Source organism: Sarcophilus harrisii, chromosome 5 (assembly GCF_902635505.1).
Source record: "Sarcophilus harrisii chromosome 5, mSarHar1.11, whole genome shotgun sequence".
Classification (NCBI taxonomy): domain Eukaryota; kingdom Metazoa; phylum Chordata; class Mammalia; order Dasyuromorphia; family Dasyuridae; genus Sarcophilus; species Sarcophilus harrisii.
The window spans coordinates 24,176,477-24,203,587 of NC_045430.1; the positions used below are offsets into that span (position 1 = coordinate 24,176,477).

General features: G+C 43.2%; 1 protein-coding gene across 1 annotated transcript in view; it reads right to left on the reverse strand.

Moving 5' to 3' along the window:
• The window catches only part of UTP20 (UTP20 small subunit processome component), a 92,085-nt gene that overhangs the window by 35,365 nt on the left and 29,609 nt on the right, over window positions 1–27,111 (reverse strand). Inside the window, exons 20-30 of the mRNA XM_031938972.1 lie at window positions 26,389–26,468; window positions 23,674–23,911; window positions 20,258–20,455; window positions 18,761–18,851; window positions 16,168–16,253; window positions 14,875–15,000; window positions 13,531–13,697; window positions 12,479–12,687; window positions 5,260–5,403; window positions 4,848–4,927; window positions 1,636–1,862 (exon numbers count right to left, since the gene is read on the reverse strand). Of these exons, the coding sequence (XP_031794832.1) occupies window positions 1,636–1,862; window positions 4,848–4,927; window positions 5,260–5,403; window positions 12,479–12,687; window positions 13,531–13,697; window positions 14,875–15,000; window positions 16,168–16,253; window positions 18,761–18,851; window positions 20,258–20,455; window positions 23,674–23,911; window positions 26,389–26,468 (1,646 nt within the window). The remainder of the gene's footprint in view (window positions 1–1,635; window positions 1,863–4,847; window positions 4,928–5,259; window positions 5,404–12,478; window positions 12,688–13,530; window positions 13,698–14,874; window positions 15,001–16,167; window positions 16,254–18,760; window positions 18,852–20,257; window positions 20,456–23,673; window positions 23,912–26,388; window positions 26,469–27,111) is intronic.

A 27,111-nucleotide genomic window follows, 5' to 3' on the forward strand; every position in this document is an offset into this window, starting at 1 on the left:
TCGGCCTTTCCCAAGTTGCTCATGTCAAATCGGACAGAACTGGAATCCTCAAATACGGCCCAACTAGGACAGCAGGACCGAAGGGATCCTGTGGGTGCCCACTTCCCCAACACATGGACCAGTCACAAAACCGCCACAGACTTCCCCAGCTGAATGCAAGGCCCAGGCTTGCAAAGACTTTGTTTGTCTTGAGCCCCCAGCAGAGCTGACATGCTTTTCTGTCAGATGGCCAGCATGGCAAGTATCAGAGGAGAATCTGAGCAGAGGGCCCCATCATTCCCATTTATATCTCAAGTGACAAATAATCAGTTACACATCAAGAGCTGGGGGAAACCTCACAAGTCATCTTTCCCAAGAGAGAAGAAAAGCGATTTGTCAAAGATTACAGGGAGAACTGGGTTCTAGTCTCAGTTCTACAACCAGCTCTCCTTCCATAGAATTACTGTCTCTCCTGAGAGGACAAAAATGAGGTCTCAACCAAAGTCACACAAGTGGCAAGCATCAAAGGTAGGATTTGAACCCAGGTCCTTTGACTGCAGAGTCAATGACCTTTCCACTACCAAAAACATATATTTAGGAGTTTATTATGTTTCTATCCGCTTAAACTAGATGTAATATCTATTCTATAATCGTTATCCAGTCTACAAAAATTTACTAAAATTTAGTCATCTATATAATTAACACTCAGAAGTATTTAAAACCACCACAAATTTATAGCTATTTTGACATATTAGTGTTAAAAGTTTTCAACTAAAATGTTGAGAAGAAAACCTTTTAATTGTGAACAACACACAGCTACAGTTGATATTTCCTAGCAGTTATTTCTATCAAAGCAAAACTGAAACTGCATCTGAATAATTGAAAACAGAAGTGAACCAGAAGCAAGTGAAAGCAAAGGACGCAAAGTGGAAACACCTGGCAGTGTGGAACTGATCACCAAGAGGAAGGTACTGCAGGTCAGAATTCTCTGTGGGGAAAGTAAAGTCAGAGAAGCAACTCCCAGACACTGAAACTGCAATGAAGAGGGTGCCCACCCTGGGAGGTGAGATCAGATCCACTGGAATTAAGATGAAGATTTACAGAAAGGGAAACATAAAATAAAAGCCATAATGGCCACAGCTACTTAGCAAGCTGGGATTGATGCTCACAACTTTGTTCTATTTAAAAATTAGCTCTGCTGCTGAGACAACAAGAGTTGTGAAAGGCTAGCTGGGGATAATGGACAGAGAGCTGACCTGAGCATGAGGGAGACCTGGATTCAAGTTCTCCCTTTGATGCATGCTTCCTACATGAACATGTCACTTAACTTCTCAGGAGTCTAAGACAGGCACTCCTTAGGGTAGACCAAAACAGACCAAAAAGTAATTTGGAAAAATCCCCCCAAAAAACAGATTTTAAACTCAGGGAATATGCAGCCCACAGATAGCCTTATGTATGGCTTAGTGGACTTTAATTTCTCTCTGACTTGGACGCTACTGCTGTAGCCCCTCTGCTGAAAGGAGCTTCGTACATGGTTGACATCACAATTCTGGTTTAAAAGAAAGCAGAAGAAGGAGGAAGGAAGGAAGAGAGAGAAGGAGGGCACAAACAGTGCTCTACACCAAGATCCTAATATTGATCTGTCTCTTATCATACCATCCACATTTTCCGTTATCTCTGTATAAACACATCCAGTCACAGTCAGGTCTGACACTGTGTCTGTGGGTTCAAAATCTGGTATGTTAAGGAGGTTGTCAGCTATATCCATCACGACACTGGCTGTGATTTCAGACATGATCTTGGCCGAGAGAACGGCAAACACATTGCTGAGGATGTCGTACTCTGGCTCCCCGGGTTTCTGCTTAGCCAGCAAAGGGAAGTACCTGTGAGAAAAACATGAAAATAATGACCATTCAGGAAAAAATAACATGAACATTTTCCCCTCCAGTTGACCCCTGATACACTAATATTGTTTATGAAAAAGCACTTGGATTTCACATAATTAAAATTATTTATTTGACTTTATTCTAATGGCAAATATACCTTGTACGATAAATAATCCATATTCCTTGCATATAGTTAGAAAGAAAGTTAGATTATATACTTCCTTTGTAATTTTTTGGGGGAGGTATGATTTTCAGTATTCAGATGACACAGCCATTCAGTATTTGTGTACAATGATACAAAATGTTAATCTAATCTAAGTTCATTTCTCCCACACTGCTTTGCAGTTTTCTATGTCCAACATGCAATTACCTTGTTAGATAGTTCATATTTTAAGGATTAACAATCTACATAATACAATTATTTGAGATTCTTCTTAGTCTAGTCTGTTCCATAGATTTACTTTTTCTATTGTTTAACCTTATCAAGTAGTTTTGATGACTGTTTTCATAATACAGTTTAAGGTCCCAAAGTGCTGTTGCCTCTTCATTCATATCAAACTATATTATAAAGCATCATCATCAAGGAAGGCTTTTTTTTTTTGTTTACTTTTTATTCTAGCTCTGTAAGGTATCCTTTTGGCAATCTATTGGCATAGCATTCGATGTGCAAGTTAATTTTAGTAGTACTGTCATTTTTACTATATTGGCAAGGCCCAGTCCTGAGGACTAAATTGTCTCCTATATATTTAAGTTGTGCCTATTTTTATTTCTTAAAGAATCATCTTCTAATTGTATTCATCTGGGCATTAAGTGTGCTTTGTTAGAATAACTTGCAGATACCCTTTGATCCAGCAGTGTTACTACTGGGATTATATCCCAAAGAGATTATAAAGAAGGGAAAGGGACCTGTATGTGCACGAATGTTTGTGGCAGCCCTTTTTGTAGTGGCCAGAAACTGGAAACTGAATGGATGTCCATCAGTTGGAGAATGGCTGAATAAATTGTGGTATATGAAAATTATGGAATATTACTGTTCTGTAAGAAAGGACCAACAGGATGATTTCAGAAAGGCCTGGAGAGACTTACACGAACTGATGCTAAGTGAAATGAGCAGGACCAGGAGATCATTATATACTTCAACAACAATACTAGATGATGACTAGTCCTGATGGATCAGGCCATCCTCAGCAACGAGATCAACCAAATCATTTCTAATGGAGCAGTAATGAACTGAACTAGCTATACCCAGAAAAAGAACTCTGGGAGATGACTAAAAACCATTACATTGAATTCCCAGTCCCTATATTTATGCACACCTGCATCTTTGAGTTCCTTCACAAGCTAATTGTACAATAATTCAGAGTCTGATTCTTTTTGTACAGCAAAATAATGTTTTGGTCATGTATACTTATTGTGTATCTGTTATATTTTAATTATATTTAACATCTACTGGTCATCCTGCCATTTAGGGGAGGGGGTGGGGGGGGGGGTAAGAGGTGAAAAATTGGAACAAGAGGTTTGGCAATTGTTAATGCTGTAAAGTTACCCATGTATATATCCTGTAAATTAAAGGCTATTTAAAAAAAAAAAAAAATAGAATAACTTGCAGATGGTTTGTACATTTTATAGTTATTTTGAATGAAACTTCATTCCTTTCTATTATTACTTCCTGGGTTGTGATTATCATAGTAGAATGTTATGAGTTTATTTTGGTAGCCTAAATATACACATACATAACAGAGCATTAGTGTGCCTATTTTTCTGCAATTATCTTCCAACACCGTTCTTTTTTCTTCATGTTAGCAAATATGAGATGAAAATTCAGGTTTTTTTCTGATTTGCATTAGCAATCTGGGGCTTTCTTTTATATATTATTAGTAGTTTTTAGTTCTTTGGAGAACCGGTCATATCCTTTGATGTTATCTTCTGAGGAGTAACTTGTGGCCTTTGATTGTTTATACATCCATATATTTCTTCAGTGTAAGAAATATTAGGTCACAAAAAGTTCTGATACATACATGCAGAAAAATAATAGTAGTTGACAGCTGAACTGATCAGTTTTCAAAGTTGTTCAAAGTTACTTATGAGAACACTAATCAGTCAGTTATTTCTGAGAAGTGACAGGCTCAGAAGACAGAATAAGAAATAAATATTTTAAAATACGACAATGAGGAAATTGGTTTTTGCTCCACTATGTATTTTTGTTAAAAACTTTTCCAAAGTGGGGTTTAGGGCAGGTGAAAGGGGGTGAAAATCGATTTGTGTTAGTTTTAAAAGTTGAAAATAATTATGAACAAAGTATCATGAACAAGATAAGTAATAAGAAATGAAAGACCAATAAAAATGTATTTTTAAAATTTTAAAAATAACATAGGACATTTCAGGAAAAGAAAGTTTTGTAGCTCTTTTTGAGAATTTTTTTTTTAAAAAGGCAAAGGATAATACTAAAGTCATTTTATCCCCCTCCCTTCACCATGTTACCATGACAGAAAAGACAATGGAGCCCTCTAGTTCAACCATTTGATTTTAAGAGATGAGGAAACTGAGGCCCAGAGGAGAAGCAAAACAAGAAACAAGGATTCCTGGTTAAGCCCAGTCCTCAGTGTTCTGTCTACTACAGCACACTGCCCAAGCAAAATTAGCAAGAGAATTTATGTCTGCTGCATGAGGCAGGCAATCATTTAGGAAGAGCACCTTCAAATCTATTATAGCTGTGGTAGTTAACGATGAGTCACAAATGACACGGGGCCCCATTCCCACTCAACTTTTATCGCCAAGCCTGTATTCAGAAAACAGCAACATTTAGGTAAATAAAGCCATAGCCCAGGCCCTTTTCCAGACTGTTTCTGCTTTTCAGGCCCCGTTTGGCTGAGGTCGGATGTCGAGCCAACACCAGAAATCTGTTGTCAAGGACAAATTCCATGCTCAACAAACTTTGAAGGCAAGCGACCAGGAAAGAGGAAAGGAGGGAGGAAGCTATACCTGGGGTTTTTACTCCAAGTATGAATAAGTTTCAGCAGAAGAGTTGGTGAATACTGGCTCTCAGATGCAAGTCTGGTGATCTAGAAGATAAAGAATCATCATGGGTAACGCTGTAATTCAGAGTCCACTTTTCTGTGGAGATTGCTGACCCCAAGATAATCCTCATGGCCCATGAGTAATGGTTTTAATAAATGCATCAGAGAGACGTGCCTTGTGGAGGAGAGGCCACGGCTGAGCGAGGCTGCCTACGACCACAGAGGCAGCAAAGGGCGCTCAGCCATGGAGGCAGCCCCGGGCTCCAGGCCCCAGAGCTCACACTGACTGAGGCCCGGCCCTCCCCACCTCATCGTGGGTCTGCAGGGGGTGCTCGTTGTCCGTGCCGGCTGATCTGAAGCCTGAATGGATCCCTTACCTGAGGCCAAACGGCACCTTGGAAAACAGCATCGATTTCTTCCGTGCTGAAGTTGTAAGTTTCCTGCTCGGAAAAAAACTCATCTACCAGCTTGAGTCCGAGACGCCTCAGATTTTTTAGGGGATTAATGACCCTTAGTTGTATCTGAAAAAAACAGAAGCCCTCTCTTAGCACAATGACCATCTGGAAGAAACAGTGCTGTTCACCAGACCATACCAGAAGACAGAAGGACAACCCTGGTGTTACAAGCATGGGCTTTCTCTCCCCCTCCAGTCACCTTCCTTAAGGGGAAAACTGTTTTTTTCCAAGACAATTCCAATATTTTGGATGGAAAAAACCAACCTAAAAATACCCTAAAAACGGACTGAGGCATACTTTTTTCACCTTGTTTTATTGTTTTTTTTCTTTCTCACAGTTTTCCCTTTTTGTTCTGATTTTTCCTTCCTAACATAACTTACGTGGAACTATGTTAAAAGTGACTGTACATGTATAATTATGTCATATTGCTTGTGGTGGAGAGGAAAGGAAGGAGAAAAAAATTTTGCAACTCAAAATTTACAAAAATAAAGGTAGAAATTGTAAAGAGGGGAAACTGTAGACAAAGAAGAGCATTCAAGCCATGTGGTGTGGAGAAAAAAGGCAAGCTAAACACAATGAAGATTCCAGGTTACAGATAAACTGTTCTTTTTTTGTTCTATTTTGTATATGCAATTTTTCTCCCCTTTTAATATTGATTAACTTTAGTCTATAGATAGATAGCACTAAAAAGACATGGTGAACTGTAACCCATTTTCAATATACAGAAAATACATTCCCTGATGACCTGCAGAACAAAGTCCCTATATACCAGATAAGAATTAATGAATGATTGAGGCCAAATTCCTCATTTTGCAGTGAAAGTGATATTTACAACCAAGTCTAGGCCCTATCCAGTCTCTGAATTTTGATATGGTGCTTGTCTCACCACACTACACAGCAAATTTCATTGCCATCACAATTTATTCTTAAATGTTTAACATGGAAAAAAGAAAAAGATTTCAGAAGAGATAAGATAAATCTCTTCACTTACAAGGATTATAATGAGGAAAAGGGATTCAATCTCTTTTTGCTTGGTCCCACATGGAAGAATTAAAAACAATTAAGAGCTTGACATAAGAAAAAGTTTTCAAACAATGAAAGCTTTCTCCAAGTGTAATGAGAGGCCTTGGGAGGTAGCATCACTTTCTAAGGGGATCCTATTGTCTGTAGACTTTCAGAAAGAGCTTACATGGCCAACTCGTTGGGAATGTTGTAGAAAGAATCATTGGTCAAGTACTGGCTGGGCAGATGGCTTCTTATTGATAGACATTCTTAGGTTTAAGGAACTGTCATGAAACTGGAATTTTAGAAAATGTACTTAGATAAAATTCATAATGTAGGGTGCTGCCCCCTGTTAAATGAACATTTTATTTAATAGAGCAAGAAAAGAAGATTTTGTGAGGTATCCATAAGGAAAACCAGAGGTCTGAGCATCAAAAACAACCCTTCAGATAAGACATGAGAGAATCTGAAGAAAAGCAGCTCAGAGATAAGAGTACTGATGGACATTATGCATAATGGAGATTACATGCAATTTCTTTTTCTTGTTCTACTATGTATATGACAATGTCCTCTTTATTTGGTGTTAGCCAAATTCAGAACTGTAATAATAATAATACAAACAGATGCTGAATACTGTTTGCCAATAGCTAATTTGAGTATGACTACTTTCTGGACTTTAGAAATCAGAATCACAAAACTGTTGGGGAACCATAGGAAAAGTGGATGATAATTGTATCCTTTCTAACAGAAATGTGGATTTTGGGATTTCCCCCCAAGGCAGAAGTAAAGAAGATGATCTAAAGCACAAGAGTTAAGAAGCCACTCTGACAGAAATCAACTACAGAAGCCATGGCAGGTTCTGTGCAGATGTAGGGAGGAGGGATGTTCTGATGCTGGGGTTAAACTGGAGGAATCAGCACTCTGCTGTGCAAAGAGTTGGCTGGGGGAAGCCACCTTCAGATGTGAAAAGGAAAGATCATCATGCTACCTTGATTCTGGCCAAGGCAGGTTTGAGTCTATCCACTGTGAAGGTTCTAAGAGCCTCACACCCCACCAGCAGCCCAAGAACTGTGGGGCAATCAATTCATCCAGCTTTAAAAATTTCCAGGAGCTGAACTCAACTGCCCCATGATGAGCGAGTTTATTTAGGGAACCAAAGTTTCTTAGACAACCCAGACGTGTCCTTGACCCTGCCACTTCACCTCCCAGCCTATCCCAACTCTCCACTTTCAGCTCTAGAACAATAATCATCACAAATCTATCACTGCTTCTGGAAAGGATCCTCCATGAGGACATCAGCATCCAGCCCAGTGTATGGGACATAGAAAGCATTTAATAAATGCTTTTTCATTCATTCATCCTATAAAGTCCGCTTACAATTGAGTGGTACTAGCTGGAGAGGTACTTCATGTACAGGACCTAGGAGACTGGGGAGTATTGGGACAGATGAGATCACTGAGTCATAAAATACTATTGGCTAAGTAAGAGCTCTCGCTTATGCAGAAATCTTTCTAATTGCTGGAGGACTTTCTGTTCTAGCCCCCCCTAAGAGGAGATACAGCACTAGCATTATAATTCCCATTATTACCCATGAGAAATTAGGTTTAGATAATGCATCTACAGTCATGCAGTCAGTCAGCATCACAGCAGAGACCTGAATCCCATTTTCAAACACAGTGCTCAAAACTTGGCTTGTGCAGGGTGGTCAGGGGACGTGGTATCAGGCCCTTTACAGCATTAAATTTATTTCCCTTTGCAAATAAACTTTAGAACACAAATCATTTGCCAGGTAAGAAAATGCCTGTCCAGACCTGGCCTGGCCTGGCCTCCTGGCACTTCTCTCCCCCCGATTCTGCCCCCCAGAGCCTGGCAGACCAAGCTCCAAGAAAGCAGCCCTCCCGGAGGACTTTGCTGTGTTTAAGAGAACGAAGTCTGTTTGAAATGACAAGAAGAATGTGGTTTTTGCCTGGCGTATCCAAAGACTAGGGTCAGTGAGACACGGTTCCAGCCCAGTGCTCCCCAGGGTTCCAGGAATAGACTGGGAAGGAACCCAAAAGGGAGAAGGCAGTGAATCACTAATCCATCCCTAGGCATAGGAAAACAAGGCGGAGAGGGGAGAGAAGAACAACAGGAGAGGGGCCGTGGGGCTGGCCACCTCTGCCATGCCAAGGCCCAGTATATTCGAGTGGGGGGCCGAGATGAGCTCAGCCTGTTTTCTGGGGGAACATCCATTTGAAGTGGGAAAGGATCTTATTTAAAATATGAAGAGATAGAGGCTCAGAGAGGGAAGGACATTGCCCAGGATCACCAAGCCAAAGACGTCTTCAGAATTCCAGCTCCAATGCCTCTAGTCAAACAAAGTTCTGATCCATTGAAAGTATCTGTTCTGGCCATCACAAGCAGAAGGAAACCCTTCCCAAGCCTCAGCTCCCTGCTCTAAGAAAGAAGATTAGGAAGAGGGCACCCAAAAAATGGAGGACACAGTCTCAATTTTTAAGAATGATTTGGATGATCAGGACCAAGTGGGGTTTTTTTGCTGAGGTAATTGAAGTTAAGTGATTTGCCCAGGGTCACATAACCAGGAAGTGTTAAGTATCTGAGGCTGGATTTGAACTCGGGCTCTCCTGACTTCAGAGCTGGTGCTCTATCCACTGGGCCACTTAGCTGCCCCAATCAGGACCAATTGTTAAAACAGGCAGCTACTCTATACCAAGATAAGGCTGAAACTGGTTCACAATTGTGAGACAAAGAGTAAAATATTACAAGCAAATTGGAAGAACAAAGGATAGTCTGCCTCTCAGTTCTACGGAGAAGGAAGGAATTTGTGGGCAAAGAACTAGAGTGCATTATGGAATACAAAACAGATAATTTTGATTATATTAAACTTAAAAGTGTTTGTAAAACAAAAGCAACGTACATAAGATTAGAAGGGAAGCAATAAACTGGGAAAAAAAATTTTTCATCAAGGGTTCTAATAAAGGCCTCATTTCTAAGATATAGAGAACCGACACAAATTTACAAGAGCACAAGCCATTCTCCAACTGATAAATGGTCAAAGGGTATGGACAGATAATTTTCAGATGATGAAACTAAAACCATTTCTAATCATATGAAAAAATGCTCCAAATCACTACTGATCAGAAAGAAAAGCAAATTACACCTCTGAGGAACCACTACATACTTCTCAGATTGGCTAAGATGACAGGAAAAGAGAATGATGAATGCTGGAGGGGATGTGGGAAAACTGGGACACTGATACATTGTTGGTAAAACTGTGAATGGATCCAGCCATTCTGGAGAACAATTTGGAACTATGGCCAAAGGGTGCATCCCCTGTATTCCAGCAGTGTCTCTACTGGGCCTGTATCCCAAAGAGATCTTAAAGGAGGGAAAGGGACCCACATGTGCAGAAATGTTTATAACAGCCCATTTGGGGTGACAAGAAATTGGAAACTGGGTGGATGCCCATTAGTTGGAGAAGGTTGAATAAGTTATGGAATATTATTGTTCTATAAGAAATGACCAACAGGATGATTTCAGAGAAGTCTGGAGAGACTTATATAAACTGATGTTAAGTGAAGTGAGTAGAACCAGGAGATCACTGCATACAGTAATAAGAAAATTATACAATGATCAATTTTCATGAACATGGCTCTTTTCAACAGTGAGATGATGCAGGCCAGTTCCAAAGGACTTATGATGATGGAGAGAGCCATCTACAACCAGAGAGAGGGCTGTGGGAACTGAGTGTGGATCATAGCATTGTACTTCCCCTTTTTTTGTTGTCGTTTGCTTGCATTTTGTTTTTTCTCATTTTTTTTCTTTTTGATCTGATTTTTCTTGTGCAGCATAATTGTGGAAATATGTATAGAATTGCACATATTTAACCTATATTGGATTGCCTGCCATCTAGGGGAGGGGATGAGGGGAAGAGAGGGGAAAAATTTTTGGAACACAGGGTTTTTCAGGAGTGAATGTTGAAAACTATGCATATGTTTTGAAAATAAAAAGCTTTAAATTAAAGAGGGAGGCCGTTAGCAAGAATGTTGTCTAAGCTCACAATATGAAAGAACAAGGTAGCTGCAGATCAGACATACAAGAAGAGCCTCAAGACACACACGACAAGGCCTGCAAGGATGCCTTCAGATTTGGGGATGAAGAAAAGATGGGACCCATACATTCCATGTCCTGAGGGATTTCTGTGCTCTACTTCCAAACTAACAACACAAACCGAAACTCGGGAGAGAAAATCAGTCACATCCCAATGAGACTGCTTTCAGTTCAGGATCTGGGTCCATTTTCAGTGTAAACATAAAAGCATAGGCAATAATAAATATTAACATATTATTTACAGATAATAATAAATAAATAAATAAATAAATAAATGAATGAATGAATGAATGAATGAATAAAAGTTCTGACCACCTGAAAACAGAATTTAGAAAGAGGAAGGGGAAATAACTGTCTTCTCACTCAAAACTGAACATCCAAATCCAGACAACTTGATAAATGTCTAAATTTGTTAGAACATATGAGTTGGCACAGTGGCAGAGCAATTAAAGTGCTGGGTCTGAAGCCAAGAAGACTCAAGTTCAAATCCTGCTTCATCTACCTCCTCACTCAGCTCGTTTCCTCATCTGTAAAATGGGGAAAATAGTACCAGCCTCACAGAATTGATAAATTATGAAAACCAAATACAAGAATATCTGTAAAGTACTTTGCAAACTTTGAAATACTATGCAAATGTCAGCTATTATTATTGTTATTATGAATATAATTTTGCAAATTCCTGTAACATCTGAAGAAAAAATAATTCTCAGATTTCTTTAGCCAGCTAAGAAGAATGGACTGGGTGCTATTTCCACCTCTGTCACCTGGGAAGCTCAGGGCTAAGGTCCTCTAAGGCGAAGGGCCTTTGGGTCACTGACCACCACCCTCCTTAACACAATGCCAAGTCACATTGAGGATCTTCGGAGTTTGCCTAAGATTGCCCCCATTACTAAGTAACTCCCAAGTTAAGCAACGGCGCAGAAATGTAGATTAGGAGGCACCACGGCTTTCCATTTAGCAGTCAGATAGTCAACAGTATCAGCAGCCAGGGGAGAAGGGAGGGCCAGAAGAATTCGGCTCCCGGCCTGGGCAAGGCCTCGAAGGCCCGGCTAGAGCTGGAACAGAACCGTACTTGTTCTGCAATAAAGCGTCTGTGAAAGATCGTGAGCAGCTATGACATCCGCTGATCTAACCCAATGAGTACTGAGGAAGCACCTTATACACGAAGGACACTGCCAGGCAAGGAGATCAAAAAATCATGAAAAAGCGCTCTCAGTGGGGCCAAGGACAGGGAGGAGACATGCAAACGTCCAAAATGTCAACTGCCCAGCACTGGCACAATAGCCTGAGAAGGAAGCTGGCTCTGGCAGGTGGGGAAGGGAGGGCTGGAGCAGGGGTTCCTAAATTTTTTGGCGTCATGGCTCCCTTCAGCAATCAATTTACAGATTTTATTTTCTTTTCAGAAAATACATAGGATTACAAAGGAAATGAATTTAATCAAAATATAGTTATTAAAATATATTTTAAAAACAAGTATATAGACCCCGGGTTAAGCGTTCCTTGGGGCTCTACGGAGAACTGTTTAATTTACAACTGAAGCGTTAAATCAGGAGGTCTAGGCTTAGGAGTGAGGGGCATAGAAGTGGTCCTGGCAGCAGGAGAACCCTGGAGAACAGCCATCTTGAGGGACTGGGAAAAGGAAGCAAAGGAGAGCTGGGGAAGGAGAAGGAGAGCCAGGGGAAACCAAGGTAGGGAGAACCATAAGCATCCAGGTTTGCAGAATGAAGAAAGATAAAGACAAGACGGCTGCAAGGAACAGCACTTGAGGATGCTCTGGATCTCTGCAGCAAAAAAGGACTCTTCCTTACTCAGCTCTCCCAAGTGCATATGACCCGCCCATTCCCTGCCTCAGTACACAGCGGTTCCATGGGCGCGTATGTCTGCGGCGGCCCCAGGATCTCAGGGAGGACGTGGGGAATGGCCCCTCTATACCCCAGCCTCGTGCCAGCCATGCGGGGGGGTGAGAGAGTGACTGCCTGCACTAAAAGTGCTGGAGGGGCAACCCCGCGGCCTACCCCAGCCCCCTCACCTTCTCCCTCTGCTGAAGGGCATGGGACACGGTCGCCGTCATGCAGAGCAGGATCTGCAGGATCTCCGACAGGTAGGGGCTGGCCAGGTGACCGATGTTTTTTAAGACCAGCTCCAGGCTGTTGAAGACACCGTGCTGACGGCCCAGGGGGATGACTCTGGACAGATCCAGGTCCTCCACAGCTCGCAGAACCGCAGAGTGGCAGGGCCCTGGCAAAAGCCGAGAAACAGAGGCCTGAGGGAAGGAACGTGCCGCAGCTGCTCCTGAGAACTACGACTACGGTGCGAAGAACGTGACCACCGGCAGGGCTCATCTGGCCCTCCACTCCTGGAAGCCGGAGCCATTTAGAGGCCTGTGAGAGGGGTGAGTCATGGGCAGACCCAGGTCCGGGCCTGCTGCCTGCAAGCCTGGCTCCGGATACTCTTTACCAAGCAGAGCCTTGCACAGAGCAGACAGAGCCGGCCGGGGAGTCACAAGAGCCGAGCTCGGGGCCAGCCACTGCCCGTGTCCAGGCCCTCCAGGCCCGAGGGGAGAGGGAATTCCACACCAGGAAGCTCCCTCTCCCAAAGAAATCACCAGGTCACCCCATGGACCCCCCTCCCATGAAGCTGAAGCCGCTCCCTTTACTGGTCATCTCCCCAGCCACCCCGTCAATCACATGTTTACAATCACGGCTATTTCCTGATCTGTGACCAGATCCCATCAGGAGAGACATGGCTGGGTGGGGAGCACCGAGGAGAAGGGCAGTGCCCCTTGGTGCCATCTCTCAGAGGCTCTGGGAGGGGAGGGACCCCCAAGTCATCTCACCCCCAGAGAATTCCCTAAGCTGCAAACAAGGGGCAGCCCTGCCCCTAGAAAGGAAACTCCCCGCCCCAGTGAATCCCAGACCTCCTGAGCCCGCCCTCCTCACAACAACCCCTGCCAGCATCAGTATGCTCGTCCTACCCACTGTCCCCCAGACCCGGACCCCACAGAGAGCCCGTCACCCAGAATTAGGGGAGGAGCAGGGTCAGGCGGCACTCACACCGGAGGCGGCCACAATGAGTCAGTACCATTTTTGAAGTGCTTCACAGGCTCAAACAGCAGGTCTAAGAACATGTGGACCTCTTCAGACGATGACCCCGCGAGGAACCGCAAGACAATCGACATGCGCGTCCCGGAGGCCGACTTGCCCTGAGTTTTACTCCCAGTCTTGTTTTTCATTCGTCCATAAAGAATTCTACAAAATCAAAAATAAAAGAGGTTAATTCACCATCCTTCCATTTCACAACCTGTTTCAATGAAATTCCTTGCATTGCATTATCGGGGCCTAAGTGACAGTAACCTTGACTGCCATTGTTACACACAAGGGTCAAGAGATTTCCCAAAGACAATTCATCAGTGGCAGAATCCAGAATAAAACCAAGGTTTGCCAGCTTCAGTCCAATACTACCTTGCAAACTAATGAAGCTTTGATAAATTATGCACCGTCCTTGGGCCTATACTTCTCTATTTCCAATAAAGTAATAAAGCTGTAGTGTCTGTATCCCAAAGAGATTATAAAAAAGAAAAAGTTCCTACATGGGCAAAAATGTCTGTTGCAATCCTAGCAAGGAACTGGAGAATGGATGCCCATCAGTTGGAGAATGGCTGAATAAGTTATGGTCTATGAATGTTATGGAATATTGTTCTGTAAGAAACGACCAGAAGGAAGATTTATTTCAGAGAGGCCTGCAGAGACTTAAATGAACTGGTTATTAATGTTAAGTGAAATGAGAACCAGGAGATCACTGTACACGGCAACAAGATTTTGTAATGATCGATTCTGATGGAGGGTGGCTCTTTTTAACAATGAGGTGACTCAAGGCAATTCCAATAGACTTGTGATGGATTCAGGTCTAGTGAGTTAAAAACCTATCTGACAGGGTCTGGGAATACACAGTGGCTGCTTGTTTACTGATTCCTCCAGGAAAAACTGGATGAATCCTTTAGGGGATGGCACTGAGGAGGCGCCGGCAGGCACAAGCCGGACTCTGAAGCCCTCTACGGCTCCAAGATGCTGGGACTGCATACAAAAGACAGGTCAGTCTCTAAGTGACATCCCTAAAACATTACTATTAAAACATCGACCAGTACTGTGGGTTGGGAAGCCAAGGGGAGGAAATGGGATAGAATTAGATCTATGATTTCACAAGGGTGGAGAACATCCAGAGTGGAATCTCCCCCCTAACAAGGCAGGTGGGCATTCTGGCCTTGCACAATTATGGCTGTGGAGAATGTCCCGGGACACCAAGAGGAGAAGGGACTTGCCAGGGATCCCAGGGTCAGTATGTGTCAAAGGTGGGACTTGAACGCAGATCTTCCAGACTCCAAGGCTCGCCTTCTACCCACTCCTTGTATATTTGTAGTCAACATACCTCAGAAGCACTGAAAAAAGATCAGCTCTGTGAGCTGTTTTCACAATTGTATTCTCCTCTGAAATGCTAAAATGGACAATTTCTTCTTTAAAGCTCTTGTCTTCCAACAACCTCTGCAAATTCTCCCTGTAGATAATAAACATGAATCGGAGAGTCAGGGGGATTTATGGTCATAATTATAGTAGCTCATCAGTCTCATCTTCATCTTCCCACAAGGCAAGAACAAAACTAGTATTGTTTAGCAACCAACAAGAGTCTTTCTTTATGCTCCAACAGATGATTTTCCAAGGAAATCTTAGCAAGTATACTTGTTTTGTCTCTGTGCTCCTATGCTTAGCAACACATCCAGTATACTGAAGGTAACACAATCAGTATCTGCTCACTGTGAAGGGGAGGGGACCCGAGATAGACTTCAACTACTATTTAATAAAACAAGTATATAGAGGATTTCTTCTCTTCAAATATTTGATTTCCCCCCATCATCTAGACCTGTGAATTCATCAATGTTGGAATGCAGAACGACTATGCCATTCTCCCAAGCATGGCATGGCCGGGGAAATGGCTCCACAGAAACTACGATGACAAAAATGGGAAGGACAAGAATCCATAAAATGGAACTCTGTGTCATTATAATGAATAAGGCTGGTCTCAAAGAGACGGAAAGAGGCACCGACCTCCCTTTGCAGAAGTGGAGGACAGTCAAGATTTGATGGATATGTTGGCTGGTTTTCCTGAAATTATTCTCCCTAGCCTCTTTTTAGAAATCATTATCACAAAAGAGAGCACATTGGGTAGGGAAGGGTGAGGGGAGAAGGGGAAGGAGAGAGGAAGGAATTTTCAAATGTCTTAAAAACATTTCCTGGGGCACTAAAAGGCCATTGACCCACTGGAAGGGGTGGGGGTAAGGAAGGCATCCACAGATCATTATGTATCAGATATAGAACTTGAATCCAAATCTTCCTAATTCTGACATCAACTCCTTATTGGATTTTTTAAAATTAATTCATTACGTTGTAACATTATGTTAATAGGCATTCATTTTAATATTTGCATAAAAAAAGGTGATGATACAAACTACTCTATACATTTCTAAAACAACCTGCTTCTTTTCATGGAGAATCTAAAAAAATTCTTATTACTGAGGTGTATTTCTAGTTTCCACCCCCACCTTGAAAATCAAATTCCCTTTCTATTTGAAAGGAACAAATGTTTTCCTATTCTGCAATAAAAATGATCTGTACTACATGGAAGATTAACATCAGCCGGCTGCCCGCCTGCATCACTCTCACTTACTTGTAAGGCAGAATGTGGGGGTGCTTGTAGGTCATGATACACTCCAGGGCCATTTTTTGCACATCTTGTTCAGGATGCAACAGTAACTATGTATAAAATTTTACAAAATGATCAAAAAAGGTGAAAGTCATTCATTTAAAATATACATTCCCTCCCACCCTACCTAGACCTGGAATTTCATCCTCAAGAGAAATCAAAAGATAAGAAAGCTCCCTTCATAAAAACACCTCCATAAGTAACTGTCTCAGGGCATCTCCTGGACTGTGAAGCAGTTACATCACTTGCCCATACCAACTGCTAAATACAGACATTTTCCTTTTTTTTTCAAAACTGTTTCCTACCTCACTCCTGCTTGCTAGGAAGGATAGAAGCGGGAAAAAAGTCAGGAGTTATTGAAACAAAACACAAAATTCATATTGTTGTCCCACACCCACAAGACATTTCTGATCCCACCTCCTAACAATGTGTAGAATGTCCCTGAACTTGTAGTACCAGCTCCTGAGGCAAAGCAGGAGCAAGTGAGATGAGGATGGTGAGTGAAGGGAAGGGATAAGAACATACCTTTTCTAAATCTGTGATGATAATTTGGCATTCTGAACTTGGACTCTGCAGATATGGTCCATGTTCACCATTTTAAGTTAAAATGAAGTAAATTTTAATATATTCATAAAATTAAACTTAAGATCTAAATAGAAAAACATTTCCTTTGGAGATTTAGGAAAGCATCCCAACACTTATTACTCTGTTGATATTAAATAAGCCTTCTGATATGTCATTTTTGAAAGAGCTAGGAAACCATAGCTTGAACTACAATTCCTTTTCTAACTCTATTCACCAACTCCTTATAAACAATTCTAGAAATTTCACCTCCTCCAAAAAATCATCTCTAACTAGAAAAAGATGAACTGTCCATATCTTCATCTATGGTCCATTCTTATGATCAGTCATCACATCAAAGTATAAACTCTGCTCTCTGCATATTAATTCATCACTCACTGTTGAAGTCAGCAATGTTTCATCTTTACTTATCCAAATCAATACTTTCAGAACATAATCTTAGGGAGTTTAAAATAGTTAAATGATTCCAGTGGTCAATTATTTGATTAAATGAACCCAGGGGATTATTATACGGGTGGCTTTGAGGGCCCTAAGAAAGGAAAGTATGATCTGATCACTAGGAGCAAGAATAAGCTAAGAACAAGCCATGTCAGATTCACTGTATTTTCTTTTGTGAGAAGTAGACTAAAAAACCCAAACTTATCATATGTGGATTTAAGCAAATCCACAAAGGCTTTAAGCATCCCTAGAAATACAATGTGGCAATGTGAGTCAAATTACAACAGCAGCAGCCTTGTATGGGACTTAACCATTGTCACCTCATTTGATCCTTATGATGATTGAGGGGGAAACTGAGTCTGAGAAAAGCGAAGGGGTTGGCCCAGGGCCCCACAGCGAGGCCGCATGTGAACTCCCCCTTCCTCGAAGCTCCAGTCCAGTGCTCCACTCACTGGGCTGCCTCAGGAAGGCGACAGGGCTTAACTGGCGATAAAAGCGTAACCAAGACACCAAAGAATGGATCGGTATCAGCCAAAGGGGATGGGTCCAACAGAGGGCATGAGCCCAGCTCTGCTCGACCTCTTTAACGACCAGATGGAAATACGTAAAAGGCACTCACAGAGAAGTTACAGAGGGAACAAGGCAGGTGACAGAAAAGGGATCGGAAATATCTAGTCAATGACAAAAAGAAGGGCCCGTGGACACAAAATGGCTATACCCGTATCACTCTGTAGTAGCAGAGCTGGATGAGCCGATGGCCCCGGAGCAATGAATGGCCACATAAACTGCGGGGTCCGTAAATATAAGAGATTATGGTTATGCTTTAAAAAAAGAACTAAATGAATTTCCTGAATACCAAAAAGCTCTTCAATCACCGAAGGGCCTGTCAGGTGACGGAAGGGCCAGTCAGGTTTATTCTCTTTGGACCGCAGTGGGGAAATTATTAGTAACAGGACAGCAGGAAGGAGAGCAGCTCGCTGTGACGAATGGCCCAACATTAGCTACCTCTGGGAATAGACGGGACTGCCTGTCTTGTGAGGGAGAGCCCCTGGCCTCTGAAGGTGCTCACGCTCAAACCTGAAAGTACCGTGTCAATGCCAGCTAATATGGCTGTTTTAATACTCGACTCACATCTCTACCCTGCAGAAGGAAAAGCATTTATCGAAGATTTTCCAGAGAAAATCCATACACTGGACAAGAAACGGAATGAGACGACCTTGGAGGTCTCGTTCGAGTCCCTGGTTTTACGATCCAAATGTCAAGCACAGAGGGCACTATATTCACTATCTTTAAGAACACCCTGCTTCCCAGCTAGGCTTACTTTTAGCTAATAGGAGGAAAGAGCTCACAAAGACCAGGGGAAGGAGCACCGGCAGCCAGTGACAGGGGCCTGGGGCCTGGAGTCAGGAAGGCCCTGTTTCAGATCCGTCCTGTACCCCACAGCTGGGCCTCGGGGCCTCCAGCTTCCTCAGTGAACTCCAGGTTCTCTCTTCCTACTGCAAGTCTAGACCTCTATGAAAGCCCTTGTCTCACTTACCTGCAGATACAGTTCATAGAGCTGTGACTCCAGATATAAGGACCGAGGATTTGAAAATTTAGAGAAAACCTGCAGGTGAGCAATTAATTGCCTAAACAAAACAAGAAGGGAAAAGGTTGGAATAAAACAATGCATACCACTCCCTCAGAATCTCACAGAGATCTTCTGACAGCCCCCCAACCCCCCTGAGCTCACGTATGAGCAAGTCTTCCAATGTAGTTTTGAAATGCCCCCCCCCTGCTGTTGTGTCCCACCCCCCATAGTGAGGCTAGACCCCCCCCCCACCCCAGCTCATGTCCCACCCCTCCGTGTGAAGCCGGAGCCTGCTTTCCTACTCAGCTGCTGGCAAGATTTATTTCTCCTGCTGAGCTATAATTTCTAAGACTTTTAAAAATCCCATTACCCTCCCTCCCTTGCATCAAAATCCTTAATTTGAAATTCTCTAGCACAAATTTCTCTTCCAGTGTGAAAAGACAATTGTTAGTCTTAAAAATTGGTGCGATTTCTTCAACGGGTCATCAGTAAAATGGGTACTTAAAGGTTTTAAAATTACTTTTATTGATGCAGAGTGAAGGGAGCAGAATAAGGAGAATACTGTGCATGGTAACTGCAATACAACATGATGATCAACTGGGAATCACTCAGCTACTCTCAGCAATACAACAATCCAAGATAATTCTGAAGGACTCAGATGAAAAATGCTATCTGCTTCTGGAGAAAGAACTGAGGGAGCCTGACAGCAAATTGAAGATTTTTTTTTTTTTTTTTTACTTTACTACGTTTTTGATCAGCATTTTCTTCTGCCACATGGCTAGCATGGATATGTTTTCCATGACTGTACATGTATATAGTACATGTGTAGATTATACATGTACAGTCATGGAAAACATATATCTATATCAAGAAGCTTGCCTTCTCAGGGAAAAAGGATAGGGAGGGACAAACTTTTGCTTACATGCAACTAAGAAAAAAAGAAGAAAATACATTTATTTAAATAGCCAGTTAATAATTTCCTTTAAACCTTCTACATGAATTACTCTTCGAGGTAACTAGGTGATTCCATGGGCAGTATGAGGCCTAGAGGCAGAAGATCTGAATTCAAATCCTTCCTCAAGACACTTAATAGCTGAGTCACCAGGGACAATTTCCTTCACCTTTCTCAGTCTTGGTTTCCTTCTTTGTAAATGGGTTTTGAAGATCCAAAAAGCTAAACAAAGAAAGGTCTTTGCAAACCTAAAAGTGCTATAGAAATGCAGGCTATCACCATCATTTTGATCTTCAATGGTCCGAATGGCTCAGAAATAAATTTATAAGCAACTGGTCACTATAGAAATTTCATGGGAAGCAATTAAAATGGGCCAGGGAGGCCCCACAAGACCTGGCTGCATCTCTGACCCCCTCTGCAGCAAGGACCTCAAGACAAGGGCCCCCAAAGAGGGGCTGATGAGATGGCCCCTGGGTCCCTGCCCCATGTCGAGGGGCCCCCAAAGCACTTACTTGGCTGCGGCTCTCCTGGTCTTCTTCTTCTGGAATCCTAACACCACAGTCTCATCGGGCAGCTCCTCCCCATATGCAGCTCCCTCGTTACCCTCGGCAGCAGCCCCCTCCTCTTTTTCCTCTTCAGAGGCTGCATCCCCTTTCTTGAGGAGATCCTGAGTTGGAGCCACTTGATGATCTGCTGGATAATACTCATTGCTAGAGAACAAAGGAGAAGGAACAAAAGACAAAAAGTGTATAAAATGGCATTTCTCCAAGCGGGCCCTGGAGAGCTGACCAGGGATGGGAGGCAAGGGCAGCACGAGAAAACCAGTGTCTGAAGGGGGGCCAGGCTAAAAACAGAGTCCTGGGTCTCTTGGGACCCCGACAGGCTGGAAGGTCCCTCCAACATCTCAGCCGCCTGCTTGCTGTGCGTGCCTCAAGGGACTGGCTGAAGCAGCGGGAGATGCTGACGTGCAAGAGGAACATGGCTCTGGGTTTCTCTGGGTGGGGAAGACAAGTCATCTGGAGGAAGGAATGTCCCAAGTCTCCTCAGGCTCAGTGACAACAGAGAAGCAAAGGATGGAAGGACAGGAAAACCGCTAATGAGGAAAGCTACTGGGGAGGGGCTGCCTCGGAAGCAGGCCTCGGGCTCCTTCCATACCCTCTTCTTGCCCAGGGCTGGCCCCAGCAGACCCTCCCAGCTAACCCAGTGGAGCTAATTCATTGTCTGTGGGTGGAGGCCTCCAGCGCACAGGAAGCCTTCGGGAGGAGGGTAACTTGAGGGGGAGCGGGCAGAGGCCTGCCCGGCCTCCGCTTCTTCTCCCTGCCTGGTGTTGGGGCCCGAGCCCAGCGGTCCTCATGGCTGCTTCACCCGGGAATCTCCCCAACAGGCTGTGGGTAACCAAGCGACCCAGGGCTCGTCTCCACTCCACGAGAGCGAGGGAGCTCTACAGTGCCCCAAACCTGGAGGTCCGAGTTCAAATCCAGCCTCAGCCAGCAGCACTACTCCAATTTCCTCATCTACAGAATGGGAGTAACAGCACCTCCCTTCTAGAGCTGTGAAGATCAAAGGCATTTGCAAAGGGGCTTTGGGACCTTTGAAGTGTTTATGTAAGCGCTGGTTGTTATTGTTAATTTACAGGCAGTGTTCCCTGATGCTCTCAACTGTAGATGTGCTTGTCTGTTTTGATCCAGAGCTCTGAACTTGAAACAAAGGCCTCTTACAAGGTGCTAAGTCAGTGAATTGAGAGAGACAATAGTTACCTAATATAGCATGGTTCAGCAGGATTGACTTAATTCCACAAGGAGAGGTTATGGGCCAGAATGTGAAACAAGGTACTAAGTGGAACTGAGGAGGCAATGATTAAATCTAGTTTAGCACTGATTCAATCCTGCAACAAATAATGGTTTCCTAGTGATAGAATGATTGGTTTGTACTCAGCGTGGAGCTTATAAGCGAGAAGTCTCAGCCAGGGAGATTCAGAGACAAGCGGACCGAAGGCTGGAGGCAAAGGCTGGAGCCCAAGCCCTCGGACTCAGACAGATTTATGCCATCTCACACCGCTTTGGTGGCAGCTTCTCCTCCTTCGCTGCTCTACCGAAAGCAAGATTCTGGAAGGCCTCCAGAAAACTAGCCGAGCCCCAAGTGAAGGAGATAAGACTTTGAGGGAGACAATAAAGGATTTGGACTTGTGGCGATTACTGAACTGAAATGGAGGCTGCTCCCATAGACCCCAAGAAAACCTCAACAGAGAACATTACATTTTAGAGAGAACATTACCCTCGTCTTGCTCATTATTCTTTTTGCTTTGCTTATGAGTACATGTGGTCGATTTCTTCAGTAAAATGGAAGCCTGCTGAGGCAGGGCATGCTCCATTTTTATTTTGTATCTCTGCACCCAGCACAGTACCATGCGCATTGCAAGTATTTAATTAATGCTGAATGAGTTAATCCCAGGAGGCAAATCACCCAACTTACAGGCTCCCCAAGACGAGGCAGAATTACACTGACTTTGGTTGGTCTTAGAGCAAAGGCTGCAAGCCCCTGGTGGGAGCTGCCCAGGCAGATTTCACATGACATAAAGCCAGGAGGGCTGTCTAAGACAGCACAGAGCAAAGAGCCCTGGATTTGGGGTCAAAGTCCTGACCCTGCCACCTGCTAGCTCTGCAACATGGAACAAGTCACCGGCCTACTTGGGGCCTCAGTCTAGTCAGCTGCAGAAAGGGAAGACAAAACATGGAGACTGATCCCAATCCAAAGAAAATGGCCTAGGCCGCCTTGCAAAGGCCAGGGAAGTCAGAGAGCCACTGACCGGCCTCGACAGTCTCAGGAGTCCCTGCTAGGCACCAGCTTTCTGTCTCTTGAAGACACTCTCTTTTCCCTACAATGCAGACTACTCTGGGAAGAGCCAGAAAAGTTTTACAGACCCAAAGATAATTAGGTTCCAGATACATTTAGTTTAATCACCAGCTACCTGGACCGTGAAAGGTAATAAAGGACTTTGGAAGCTCTCTGGCAGCCTGAACTCCTCTCCTGAGGGTGACGCTGTAAAGGCCGACCACGGTCTCTACCAACCACTGCTTGGCGCTGGTCTCAGAGACACACTTGAGCAAGCCTGATTTTGTGGGGGCCACAAAGAGAGCAAGGAGGCAGGAGGGCTCCTGCCTGTGGTGGGGAGAAAGGCTGCCCTGGCAGTTAGGTTGGGGCGGGGGCTCATCCTGACGGAGAGACCCCAGGGAGGGCTTCTTCTCAACCTGGACAGACGATGGCTATTAGGGACATGGCAAATGAGGCGACACAAGCGACCGGGCCTTGCCCTAGGCCTCAGTCACCGGCACCACAGCCCCACTTTTGGGTTAAGATGCAGAATTTCGGCCTCATGCTGTTTGGGGGCTGATTCTCAGGCAGCAGGCCCAGGATATAGCAGGACACAAGGACCTACCGGCAAGGCCACGGAATCCAACCTCCTCCATTGTTAGACCCAAGGACACTGAGGCTCAAGGACAAAGCCCGAGCTCAAGATCCCACCGGCACAGGTCCTCTAACAAGAGGATCCTAGAAAGGAGTGGACACCGCTCCCCGAGTGGATTTCCCACTGCAGGAAGGGAGAGGTTATTCCAGTGCTGTCACGCTCAAAGAGAAATGGTGAAAACCGTATCATTTAAAAAAAGGATCCCACAAGGAACCATGCCTGAGGGCTGACTTAGAGAACCCTGTGTTAACCTTATCTTCATTCTGCTGGGTTTGCATTTATTTTGTTCACTACCTCCCCCAATTACATTTCCATCTGCTCTGGGGCCTTTGGGAACATAGCTGGTGCAATACCTGACACTCTGGTTTACAAGAGCTATCCCCAGTGAGTTCGTTAATATTCACAAATTTCATCTCTCCCTTAGAAAACTCCAGAACAGATCCCAGGAGGAGAATTCCTTACCTAATAAATCTCAGGAAAAGAGGGGAGAGTTCCCGGGACCGAGGCTCAACTCTCTCTGGGAATTTCGCCAGGGCCCTCCAGAGCAAAAAGCGAAAGTTGGTGTGGTCCAGTCTTTCCCGACAATCGGTTCTTTGTTCCAGCTGTTCGTGATAAAGGGTACCCACATCTCCCATCTCGGTCTTCTCAACAACTTTACTGCGAAGACGTTTATCTCTGAAGTCATTCTGTAGTTCCTTCTCTGTGGGAGAAAAAGAAAATGCACAGTGGTTCCAAGCAGCAGCACTATGATGTCTCTTTCCCTTTTAAAATAATAGACACTAATAGGACAAATATTTGGACTAACTACAGTATGGCAGCTTAAGCTGCTGGGCCCATTTTTCACCTGAGTAGCGTTTCTTTACCTTCTTGGACCTGGCCTGTAATTTCATTGGTAGAGAGAATTCCATAGGAAGAGCTCCCTTACCAAGGCAGATCAGCAGATTGTTGTTTGGCTTACATGTTTGGCAACGTAAGCATAGCAGAAAGCTGCCTGGGGCACCGACAGATTCATAACCAGGGTCACAGCGTTGGGATGGGCCAGAGACAGAATGTGAATCCAGCTATGGGACCGGGCCCTAGACCACAGAGACCCCTCACAGAACAGGGAGTGCTGTTACACTCAAACCAAGCCAACTTCACACAAAGACCAAAAGCCATTCCCCAGCACCGAGTAGTCAAAGGATATAAACAGGTTTCAGGAAAATTACAAACTTCTAACAATGACATGAAAACATGCCCCAAATCATTAGCAGTAAGAAAAAAATACATCTGAACCACTCTGAGGTCGGATCTCAAGTCCTGCAAATGGGCAGTCGTGGCAGAACATAGGAATACCAAATGCCGGAGAGGTTGTGGAAAGGCAGGCACACCAGTGCCTTGTTGGTGTGAATTCAGGGCATGGTTGGTAGAGCTGTAAACAGGACCACTTTTTGATTCAGAATCCTGCTAAGAGGATAACCAAAAATGGCCACACTCTTTGACCAGGAAATTCCCCTGCTAAGCAACTATCACCAGGAGTTCAACAACAAAATATACAGCAAAGTATTTACAGCAATACTTTTACTAGTTAACAAAATAGTTGTTTACTAGTTAGAGGGCAGCTAAAAAAATTACAGCCCATGAATGGAAAGAATACTTTCTGCACTATAAAGAAATATAAACGATAACTACAGAGAATTGTGGGAAGATGCATAAAAAGAGATGATGAGTGAAGGAAAGAGAATCAGAAAAACAAAATAACCAATGACCAAACAATAGAAATAGATATAACAATCTCAAAACAAAGGAAAACAAGAGTAATGTCATTTTAGAGCCTAAAGAATGAGCACAAAGAATAGATGGAAGAAAGCACATCCTGGTGCTTTGTTGAAGAATTAGGGGACCATGGATGTAGAACACTGACTATAATGTCACACTTTTATGCTAGCTGAATTCTTTCATCTTTTTTAGTCTTTGTTATAAGAGGAACTGGAGTTAGGCTACAAGACAAAATGTAGGTGATGTGAAAACATAAAATACAAATAATTCTGCACTATACAAATGATACCAAGTCTTCTTCCATATTGCTCATTTCTTCTCTCCTCTGTTCCCACTGTCATGATCCTAATCCAAGTTCTCATTACTGTCTACTAAAATATTAGAACTTCCTTCCTGTGATATAGTCCCCCACTTTCCCAAGTTCTTCTCTCCCTCTCTTCACACTTTCTTTCCTAGAGTTGCCAGAAAAGTCTTTTATCATGCATAAATCTGGACTGTTCCTTCCTTTAATCAGAATTTGCATTGGCTCCCTACAAATACTGTCTTTGGAGTAGAATTCAAATTCCTTTACTTGGCACTTTTGTGCTGTAACATATCAGTGTAACTGAACATTACTGTTTAATAATAGTTAACTTAGAAAGACAACTGAGATTTGAACCAGGTGACACAAAACAAAAACGCAAGAGGACAATACACACGATTACTTCAATAACATCAATGGAAAAATAACACTGCAAAGAGGCTGCTGAAATCAGAATAACAGTCAAAACTGATAGCCATTCCAAAGAAAAGATAATGAAAGAACTTTTCCTGCTTTAGATTAGGGGTTGAGAAGAACTTATCCACATATTGCAAACAATTAAAGGCCTTATATAGTCATCTGTACTGGTGGGTTTTGCTTCAATGTTAGCTTTGTTACAAAGAAGGGTTCTAATTAGGAAAGAGTGCAATATAATAGGCTTGTGGTGCAAAAAGAAAATAAAAGACACCAATAAAACTTAAGAAAACACAATTCTGAAAGATTTTAGTAGTACAAGAAGCATATGATATGTAAAATTATAGAGCAGTGGAAAGAGTCTTGCATTTGAGCCCAAGGATCAGAATTCAAATCCAGGCTGATACTCATTACCCCCATATGTCACTTAAGAGAACATCCTTGCAATCTATTTTTTCATTTATAAAATGAGAATCGACTAGGTTATGTCTGAAGTCCCTTTCAGCAGTAAATTGATGACTCCAAAACTCTACTTGGTTTTTTTTTGTGATCATGAATTAACTTCTAAAATATTGAAAGAAACCATTTCAAAAGGTGAGCAAGGACTGCTAAAAAGAATGCAAAATATTACCTAATTTCATGAGTAAATGAACATGAAGACTAAAACCTTTAAGCAACAACCCAAAATAACGTTACATACATACCAGCACGTGTAGCGGCTTTCTCTAAATGTTCATAGTAGACTTTCCAGAACATTTTGTTTTCCATCTCATTGGCATAAGAACTAAAAAACAGAATAATAAGTTTAGACAGCGTTCAAAAGAGGAGTTTAAGAGCCTGTTGCAAGAAATGGAATCCTAGAATTACAAAATAGGATTAAGATTTGGCTAACAATGGGGAGAGGGAAATTGTCCTGCATCCAGAGGAGAAAAGAGTAATTAGATATCTCTTAAAATAGGAACCTAACAGCTTTAATCTTGGTGGAGATTTCTCTCCTATGTTCAAATATACACAATCTATGTTAAAAAAAAAAAAAAAAACTTACATATATAAATATGTCATGCTTCCTGGTCTGTGCAAGAGGCCTAACTGTCTGCCCCTCATTGTCAAGCTATTCCTTAAAAAGGTGTTAAAGCTGGCCCCAAGATTTGATTGATTCTTGGAACTAAAGATCATGCTCTAGAGCAAGGGTCTTCAAACTATGGCCCACGGGCCAGATGCGGCAGCTGAGGACGATTATCCCCCTCCCCCAGGGCTATGAAGTGCTTTCTCCATCCATGCCAGCACTTTCCAGCCCCTGGCGTCAGGAGCAGCCCCCACCATCAGGAGCAGCCCCCACCATGTGTCCAACCAAGACCAGAGCTCCTTCCCCCAGGCCATAACAGGGGGCCCCAGCCCTCAGCGAGAGGCGGCCGCTTCTCCTCTGG